The sequence below is a fragment of the Tauraco erythrolophus genome, chromosome 4 (genome assembly GCF_009769465.1).
Source record: "Tauraco erythrolophus isolate bTauEry1 chromosome 4, bTauEry1.pri, whole genome shotgun sequence".
Lineage (NCBI taxonomy): Eukaryota > Metazoa > Chordata > Aves > Musophagiformes > Musophagidae > Tauraco > Tauraco erythrolophus.
In genome coordinates, this window is record NC_141468.1 from 27,606,939 (window position 1) to 27,617,138 (window position 10,200).

Here is a 10,200-nt window from a genome sequence, read left to right on the forward strand (position 1 = left end):
GGCAGGGTCAGTTGAAGTCAAGAAGGAAGAACTAGGTGAGGGAGAAAAGATTTGAAAGTAAGAAAAGGATGTTTAATGCGGTTGTCTTTGTAATTACAATGAGGAACCAGACCTTGAGCTTTCCTTAGAAAGTCCCATTTTGAGAGGATTTTGACTGACTAATGGACTGATAAAACCAGAGACATTAAAGCTGTGGTGAAAAAGGAAGAAGTGAGATTTATAAGGAGACTGGTGAAGTCAAGGCACGATGTGTGCCACTGTGGTGTCTGTGCACTGATCTGCTTGATTGTGACCAAGAAGTGGTGTGATATACAGGACCCTGGCTCTGAAGTGGGTAAGGGGGGCAAATGTTCCCAAGCTCATGGGTCAAAAGAACCAGGTGATGAGTTACAAACACTTGAACTGATACTTGAGAACATCCAGACAGAAAAAAGCAGCATCTTGTTCCTGCAGCAAGGCTTTTTTTCAGTCATATCAAGTCCCCATCCAATGCTGAAGAAAATCTAATGTAGCTGCTTCAGCTCTTTTTTATGCAGAAAGCATCTAGGAATGTGGTAGGCTGGTCGTTTGGCTTTAAATCTCTCAGTGTGCTTTGCAGAGGAGAAGACAGGTTGTTAGTCCCGGTGGTTTTTATAGCCAATTATGGCTCATCTGCTTTGCAGCCAGACTTCCTACTTTTATGGTTGATTCTGTTGCAGTGTTTATTTTAGTGGGATACCCCTTCCTTCCATTTTCCTTTTAGCATTTGTGATTCTATACATTTTTGCTCACTTTTAAAATCTTTTTTTTTTCTTTTTTCCGTATTCATATAAATCTATACTTTTTCTCATCTGGTTTTCAACAAATGTGTACGTAGTTGTTGCCTTGCAGGAATAGTCCTCACTAGTAAGACCTGCTTAATCTTTTCCTACCGCTTCCTTCAACCACAGGTATACTTGTTCGTTAGTCACCCTTTTGACATGAAATTATCATATGTTAATTCCTTGGAGTAGGGACAGTAGAATTACAGGGCAGGATAATTTCTGTTAAGCATCCTTTGAGGGAGCAGTTGGGATTTAAAGGACAGAGCAATATCATTGGCTGTTTCTGAGATGTTCATTGGTCACTGCATTACATTTTTCATATTGCTTTTATGTCAAAGTAGAGCAGAAGATGATACACGGAAACTCTTGTAGATGTTTTTAGTCCTATGTAAATATTTTGAAAGTTGTTAATAGGAATTTATTTAGCTTGTTTGATGACCTACTGTTACGAAGAAGTAGCATCATTATTGCTGATCTTGGCTAATCCTTCCTTTGCAGTTTAAATGTTGTGGGGTGGTGTACTTCACAGACTGGCTGGAAATGACAGAGATGGACTGGCCGCCTGACTCCTGTTGTGTCAGAGAGTTCCCAGGATGCTCTAAGCAGGCACATCATGAGGATCTCAGTGACCTTTATCAGGAGGTAAGAAGAAAAACGTAGACATTTCAGAAGGCTTTGTAAATTCTTCCTGATCCTGTTATTTTCCAAACTCATGACTTCCAGTGCAGCGGAAAGGTTTGTAGACTAATTGTATTCATAGAAAGTGTTTTCTGTTTATGTTTATGCTTGTTATTTATTAATGCTGAAGCGAGAAGAGGAAGGAAGAAAGAACGAATCCACCCTTACCTGGAAGTGAGATAAGTTAGTAGCAATGTAGTTAGCATGTGAGATATGCTTAAACATTGAGATACTTGGTTTTGGTTGGTTAGGTTGGAGTTGAAATTTGCTCCAATCAAAAAATAAAAAATTAGTTTCGGTGTAATGTCCAGTCCTTAGCTTGCCAAACTAAGATAAAGTCTACTCACTATACGATAATGAGGACTCTAGTGGTATGTGCAGTGAAGGATGCTTTTCAGAAGTCCTTTGGAAGATGAGAGCTCTCTTGTTAACGGGACTCAAGCAAGGAGGCTGGTAATTCAGTTGCTTCGCTGTGAGCATGCATAGAAACTTTGTGTGAAAATTCTCTTTCTTGCTAATTCTACTACATTAAAGTACAATTGTTATGTTGAAAGAATTTTTAAGAGTCTTAAAACCAGGAGAGGACCTATTTGAACTCAAAGTGAGTAAGGAAGGAGATCATGGTAGCAAGTCATTTTGTTAGGGTGGATATTATAAAAACGAATAAACATGTTCTCTACTAAAACTGTTTTAACTGTTCTCACAAAAGCGTTGTCTAAGGTCACCTTTGTCTAGAGACTGCTTTGCTACTTTGCTACCTACCTTTTTTTTTTTTTTTTTTTTTTTAATGCTGACAGACCTCTGAAGACCTTTAATTGTGTGTTTAGCAATATCAGAATGACCAACAGTCCAGGTAGTCCAGTAGTGGAAAAAAAACATGTCTCAGTCAAGTAGTTACGAGGATCTGAGAAGTGCATTCTTTGTTCGCTTGCTTTAAGAGTAATATAGAATGCATAGGAAGGAGGATGGGCCTGAGAAGCGTGCCTTCAGATGCTGCAGCATGAACATTTCTCTAGTGGACAGTGCAACTCTGCGTTATGGGAGAGCACCCAAAGAACTGTTTTATCTTGTCCCAGTCTCTGGCCATTGTTCATGACTTTCTTACAAGAACCTCTTACGTGGTTCTCGTTCAGGAGCCATGGAGAGAAACCTCTGAAGCAGGGAAGGTTCACTACATAAACAAGCTAAGACGAGCATTAGCTATTGCCGGGAAACAATCAAGTTTTAGGGAAACGCCGTCACTGAAATGGAGTGATTTGCTAGATTTATATGGCATTGACTCTGTGAGCAGAAATGATATAATCTATTCTGGACTTTCAGACATCTATCCTAGGTCTCCTGTGCCTTCACTAGGAAGAGAGACAGTAGAGCTGCCAAAAGACAGATGCTTCAGAAGGCCAGTCTGTTCTAGGAAGCCTTAATGACAGTGGCAGAGGCTGTTTTCCACCAGCTGGTTGTAGAGCCCCTCCTGTCATGGCAAGGCTTGCAGCACAGGCAGCTCTGGTTACACTTTAGAAGTGTCAGGATCTGAATGGGAAAGCCATTCAGGCTTTTTCTAGGGCCTGCCGATCTCTTAAATCTCGAAAAAGAAAGAACTGTGGCTCGCTCTCAGTGATGGTTGTTTTCTGTAATGCAGTTGCCAATATTGATACCATACAGCCCAACTCTGCTGTAGAGAGCCCTCAAGGAGACTAAATGTATGGAAGCTGCAGAACATTCATTTTCCCTGAGCATCCTTCCTGCTTATGGGAAAAGGCAAGAGTACGTAAGCAAGCAGTGCCACTTAATAAAAAACTAATTTTTGAGCTCAGGAAGCTCAAAAATTTCTGAGAAGCAGTACTAGTCACTGGAGTGTCTTGTCTAAACTGCATGGTTATCTCATGTCTTCTCTTCTGTTAACAATTCCTTCCCACAGCCACATTCCAGGAAAGTGGTTTTCTGTGCACTTTTATGTTCAGGTTGTTTTGGTTCTACTTGGAGAAAATTAATAGACGAAGATGATGATAATGTAGAACATAAGGGCAATGTTAGGACCCACTTGATAAAGGCAAAGCCTACCTGGCTTTTTTTCTGAAAGAAACCTGAAGGGCACATCTATAGTTCATCCCCTACCATACCCCAGAGTATTTTGGATGGATCCAAGTCTTAGCAAAAATTTATTTTTTGTTTGCTATTGCAAAATCCCTTCCAAAAAGGGACAGACTTACCAGCCACAGAAATACTCTGTTGCTCTTTGAGATCTGTAAAATATTTGGTTGGCAAAACATTGTTTTTCCATGGTGCTTGCCTGTGAGTTGTCTCACAGGCTCGTACAGTATACTTGCTAATATGTTTATCAGTATCCTGCAAAACCAACTTGTACTTGCGAGTCTAATCTGTCTGACTTCAGCTTTGGAGAACTGAAGAAGAAAAACTTTTTTAGAAAATGATTCAAAACGAACTTGTGTAGTTGTCTGGTTTGAGAGGGAGCCTGATGAGATTAGCCTCGCTAGCCTAAAATTGGCTTATGTAAAGGCTTCCCAAGTCCAGTCTGGTACTTCAGAAAAATTCTTTGTAGTACTTCAGAAAACTTGAAGTTTGGTTTGTCTGGAATTGATAAAATTGTTTTGTTGTAGCTGTGCTGTAATTTTCTGCTGAGATCTCAGAGCTTTCGGTAGTCTAAGTTGGAATCCTTCACGATACAATTTTTGTAGAAAGATGGCTTACTTAGCGTTTGCTTGAGAGCATTTTTGGCAGGAATCACATTTCTCCAGCTGGATTTTGAAAGCTGTTTTTCAAATGTGTGTCTTCTTGGACTGCTTTTGTTCTGATGAGCTTCACCTTTGGTGCAGTTTGTGGAACAGACTCACTTTAGAAAGAGCGTGCTTGTGAGGGGGCTGCAGCAGATGATGGTGTGTGTGGCCTTGGAGGTTCATTGTGGTCTGAGGACAAGGGGAGCTCTGCCTGTCTTGTCATTGGGAACTATAGCCTGATGATTGGTAGGAGTTAATATCTTCAGAAAAATCAAAATTGCAGGTTCAGTATTTTTTCTTTTGTTTTCTAGCATAATTTTGAATATACTCAAAATTTGAGTGTACAACAGATCTGTTGAATATGCTGATGGTTTATCTTTTCTACTCTGAGAAGTGCCTTATTTAAGATCTGGTCCTTATTCTATGATGTTGCAGTAAATCAGAAATATATGCTTTGTTTCCATTTTAAGACTGAAAATATAAAATGGCCTTTGTGATAAATATGAATCAGGCTTTTAATCCATAGCTCTGCAGGAGTTTGAAGCTAATTCTTCTGAATGATCGCTGCAAAGTTCTATACTATTTTTGAGTTGTCAACAAGAGCTCTCTGTTTAGTGACAAACTTTTACTTTTGCTGAGGACAGTATATTTATGTACTCTAATTGCAGGCTACCGACTAGGAATGTGTTGCATAAGCAGAAATAAAATGCATGAATGTGAGGATAACAGGGGTGGCTGGATATTTCTCAATTTTGAAACTGATTTTGAACGTGTATTAGAGCAGAACTGTAAGAACATCATTAAATGGAGGGAGGCAGTCTATCTAGATTGGGCATAATTTGTCTCAGTTATGTGTCTGTACTGCAGGAGATGTAGGCATTAATGTTATTGTTCTCTGTTAATGGATGTTTCCTCTAGGCAACAAATGAACTGAATTTGAATACTGCTGTGGTTGAGCGTTTTTAATTTGTGATCAGCATGTACCTTCATCTCTTAAAGTTATCAGAAGTATTAAAATGCAGCCAGTTTCTCTGTAATTAAAAACAAATTTGGAAAGTAGTGTAATTACAACACTGTCTTCTAGTTGAAGAAAAAAGACACCAACGTGACAATTTTTGTTCCTCATCAAGTTCAATTACTTTGCTTTTGCTACAGTGTTGGGTTTTTTCTTTTCAAATTTCAGAGAATCCACGTTTACTCCTTTTTCCATGTCTAAACTATGTTAATGTTTAGAAAATGACACAGTGAAATGATGAACGGAGCAAAGACACTGAGATTATTTAACTTACTCTAGTACAATTATCATATAGTACATTAATTTTATTTAGGTCCTAAATGAAAATATGTAGACTGCAATGTGAATTTTGTGTGTGAGGCAAGAATCAAGCCTTTCATCAAATACATTCAGGACTGTAGCATTTGAGATTGTTGACTTTGGGGGATTTCAGTATGATTGAAAAGTGTTATTTATCACGTCCTGTCTTCAGATTCTTTCATTTGAATCAATTGTTTTCTTTTCAAAGAAAAGCCGTAAGAAACACGTAGTAAGGATATAAATGCAAAAATGACATTTTGAAGACGGTGCCCATTTTAATGGGTTCCTGGTGTCTTCTGCTGGGACCAGTGCCTGTTGGTACTCGTGGTGTTATCCCATCCAGTTTGTTGCTCTGAATTTTCCCATGGTGGCTGTGGTCCTTTGATTTTTGTGCTGTGACACCCTGCGAAGTTTAGAATAGAGAATAAGCATGGGCCAGAGTAGCTAAGGGCCCTCTCTTCAAGGTTTTATCCTAAGACTGGACATCACCTTTTCTGCGCAACAAGCATCATAGCATTTGCACTGTTATCCAGTAGTTCCCAGAGCCGGTGTTCCTTTGTGAATCCTTGCTGCCTTACGAGGACTTGGGAGCTTCCCTGAAGCCTTGTAGAGTAATTAGTTGGCCACGTAAGCAAACTGTGGAGCATGCACTGCTGGTTTTGAAACAGCTAAATTTCCATTTCTGGGAAACATCCACTTGTGATGTTTTAACATTGTTTTCATCAGACTTCTTCTGTGTAAATAATGATTATTATTATAATTCTGTAAATAATTGCGGAGGTACTATATGTGACCATGATCCTAATACAACATGTGGATGGTCAGCTCCTTGGAGCAGGGTCTGGCTGCTGCCTGGGTTTGTCTAGAGCCTGATGCAGGGCAGGTTTTAGCTACTCTCACAGCAGTTAATGTTTGGGACGTTACAGTGCGTTAAGTAGCAACAGCCCAGCACAAGATATGAGATAAAACTGAGTCTTGGTGTAATACCATCACAGTAATCGACAGAAATTTCTACATTCAGACCAGAAATAAAGCCAGTTAATTTTAAAATACAGTCTATGGATAGGGGAGGTAAACGGAGGGTAACTAGCATAGAAGAATACACTTTTTGTAATGAGGAGATGCTTCTAGTTCAAGAATAAAAAGCAGGAATAATGCCACATGTACATGGTATTAGTACCACTAAGTACTAAAGAAAGTCTGTTAGTACCCACTGCATTCTGGAAATTTGTCAGAAGTCCTCTGTTAAAGGTTATTCTGTTCGATGCTCCTTACTCAGACAGTGTCTCGAAAGTAATGATTTTTCTACTCCCTAGAGACTTTCTGTGGAACTAATAAACTGGCATATAATGAGTCCAGATAAAACACTAAAAAAGAAAAGGTGGGAAGAAACACTGATGAGGTTATTCAGGTCTGTAGATCTTTCCTAGAATATTGTTTTATCTTCAGATTGTGGTATTATTTGTAGAAAAAGTCTAAAGAGTTTAAAATAATTGACAACCTTGAAGATCTGCAATTTAAGGAGAGAAACAAGATGATTAAGAGGACTTAATGGCTTTTAAACCTTCACAAAACCAGTTGAGTTTCTTTAAAAATCACAAAAGCGATAGTTGATAGGAACTCAGATCAACTTTGAGTGATTTCTGAATTGAAGAGTAACATAGATCTCTTGGAGCTTGTTACATGCACTAAACTCTCAGTGTATGAGAAAACATAAAGATGTCATTATGGAAGCAATTAAAAAGTAGACAAAATAATTTTAAAAGTATTGTTTGAAGGAGGTGATTGAGAAATTCTGGGGAGGCAGAAAAGCTAGAACTAGGTAGGATGAGCTAAACCTTGGGAACTGCAAACCAAATAGTATTGACTAATTTTTGTAATCTATTTTTGTTTCATAGGGATGCGGTAAAAAAATGTACACTTTTTTGAGGGGGACGAAGCAATTGCAAGTGCTGAGATTTCTAGGAATCTCCATTGGAGTCACGCAGATCCTGGCTATGATCCTCACTATTACTTTGCTGTGGGCTCTGTACTACGACAGAAGGGATCCTGGGGCGGATCAGATCATGTCCCTGAAGAGTGACGCCTCGCAGCAGCTGTCGTGTCATTCTGTGGAGCTACTGAAACCAAGCCTGACAAGAATCTTTGAACACGCGTCCGTGGCGAACAGCTTTAGTACACACTTTGAAATGGAAGAGCTATAGGTGATGCAATGAGTCCGAGAAGTCACAAAGGTTTTTAACTGGGGTTTGTTGGTTTTATTCTGTTCGATCAAGTGTGCCATATATATCTGTCTTCATATGCTTCAGAAAACAGCTAAGGAACGGAAGTGGAGGAGACCAGCACATAAAGAAGGATAAGCCTGTCGGCCTCTTAGCTGTGGCCTCGGCCATGAAACAGAGTAGATTTTGTTTGTTTGTTTCTTTGTTTTTTAAAAGGCACTCATTCACTGGGCACGGTAATATTTAACTTCCTGTCACAAGCTGTGTGATGTGTAAAATACTGATTCATTCGCAGGCAGACAGAACCTCTACGGAAGCTTCACGGGAAAGGAAGAGAAATACTTGTCTTCTAAGGAAACAACTGTGCTTTGGACAAACAAAATGTGACTTCAGCTGAAATTGACTTTTACGTTTTTAATAAGCCATTTGGAAAATGTCTTAATCAGGGATCTATGTTTATATAATTGTGTGTTTTTGTGTGTGCATGGAAAGCAGAACTACGATTCAAGTCAATACTTGGATTTAAAAAATTGCAAGATTGTAAAAAGGGCAAGATTTTCTTTTTTCTAACGAAACTTTTATCCTAGCTGTTGTTAAAGATGTTCTAAAACTTCTATTTTTATCTAACATAACTGTTCAATTTTAGATTTTAAATATATTAAACAGGGATTAAAAACAAAACTATGACTCTGGACAATAGACTTTAATTTTCTGACTAATTCTGGAGAATTCTTCTTTGAAACACTTTGTTCTGTGGACTATTTCTTAGTAAAAAGAAGAGAAAGAAAACCTTAAACGTTCTTTCCAAAATGGGAATCAGTATGGGAGTAGCACATTTTTATAGTTAAATATTTTCTCCTGTCTGTGATTCCCCTGAAGGTAGAAAGAAAAGACTACAAGGAAAATGCTTACAGTTCTGGATGCTATTGCAATAATTGTAAAAGTACATAAGGAGAAATTATACTTTGGCTTCTTCATTAAGAGCTCTCTAGTGGCTTAAAATGCCAACTGGAAACAGCGTTAAAACGTATTTATTGAGGTGGGGAAAGTGCATTTTACTGTATTTTTATGGACAATGTTTATTTCATAGGATTATTTTTACAGTTGGCCACGCTCCTGAAATATATATTTGTTCCAATGATTACAGTAGTTTGTGGCAAATCGATTTTTACATAATATCACACTAAAAAAATTCTTTAATTTGTTTTGGAATTTGTAAAAGAAAAGAAAAAAAAGCAAGGTGTGATTTGGTAGACAATAAAATTACTTTTGTCCTAAACTCCAAAATGTTTTTTTTTTTTTTTAAGTCCTAGAGTGTGAATGCTTTGGGTGGAAGTTGGGAGGATCCTCCTGCTAGTGCGAGTTAATTTGTTGTGTCTTTACCCATTCCGTTTATTCTGTGGTAGAGAAACTGCATTGTAAATTTCATTTTCTTTTTTTATTGCCTCTGAGAAAGCTTCTTAAGGGCTCATGAAATTAAGCTCTTCAGTTGTGTGGGCTGGTTTTTGTTTTTAGCAGTCTATGTGTGGGTGTAATTATTTCACGGGTGGTATTGCAAGCAAGATTACCTTTCTGCTTTTCTACCTCTCCTACAGAGATGCTGACACTTATTTTGGGAGGTAAGAAAACAGCTAAAGGATAGACCTTTCTAGAATTTTGCTTGGAGTATCTTCGTCAGAAATACTTTATCATGCACCATTCTGGGAGTGTTATTGTCCAGCGTTACTGCAGGCTTCCATCCTTCCCATCGCTTAGCATGGGCAGTGTTGCTGTAGCTAAGGGTGAGGTTCCTATGCAGAAAAAGAGCAGGTGTCTGAGAAAGCCTGGATGTAGACCAGCTCTAGGCTTTGGAGTGCTGCAGGGGACTGTGGTGCTACAGAGTGAATTGAGACATTGTTGTTTTTTACCCTGAACAAGTCACAAACTGTGGAATCTTTTGTTTATGGATTGCATGTATATAGCTCCGTTCAGCTGTGGATTACAGCTGGATGTAGGGAATTTCACCATAAGTAATGAAAAAAAAAAAAAAAAGGACGAAAAGAAGTCCTGCCTTTTGTCCAGGAAATCTTGATGCTTAAAGTTTTATCCAAGGAGTGTCTATGGAAGCTCCCTTAGCCATGCCTCAGCTATCCCGAGTCCTCCCACAGGAGGACTCCCCAGGCTCCCAGTGAAGGTTCTCTGTGTATCCTCTCAAGCCCAGGTTGGAGCTCATGAAGGAACAACAGAGAAACCTCTGGAGAGGTGTGCTGCTTACCCGGGGCTCGTATCGGGGATGTCAGCAAGAGACAACCAAGCCTCGTACAGTCCACTGACTATTATCCGCTGCTGTTGGGCGCTGCACCACATGGGCACTGGTGGTACAGCCAGGAGCAGTCCGAGGAGTATCAAGAAGGATTACAGAGCCCTGGGAGCAGCGTTAAGGGACTCCAGAGCGCAGGAAGTTTTTGCAT

General features: G+C 39.1%; 1 protein-coding gene across 2 annotated transcripts in view; it reads left to right on the top strand.

The window, feature by feature from the left end:
* TSPAN12 (tetraspanin 12) overlaps positions 1-7,732 on the top strand; it is a 44,793-nt gene extending 37,061 nt beyond the window's left edge. For both annotated transcript variants that reach the window (XM_086610473.1, XM_086610474.1), the window contains 2 exons: positions 1,302-1,445; positions 7,427-7,732. In XM_086610473.1, coding sequence (XP_086466599.1) covers positions 1,302-1,445; positions 7,427-7,732 — 450 coding nt within the window. The remainder of the gene's footprint in view (positions 1-1,301; positions 1,446-7,426) is intronic.
* Positions 7,733-10,200: the final 2,468 nt, after the last annotated feature.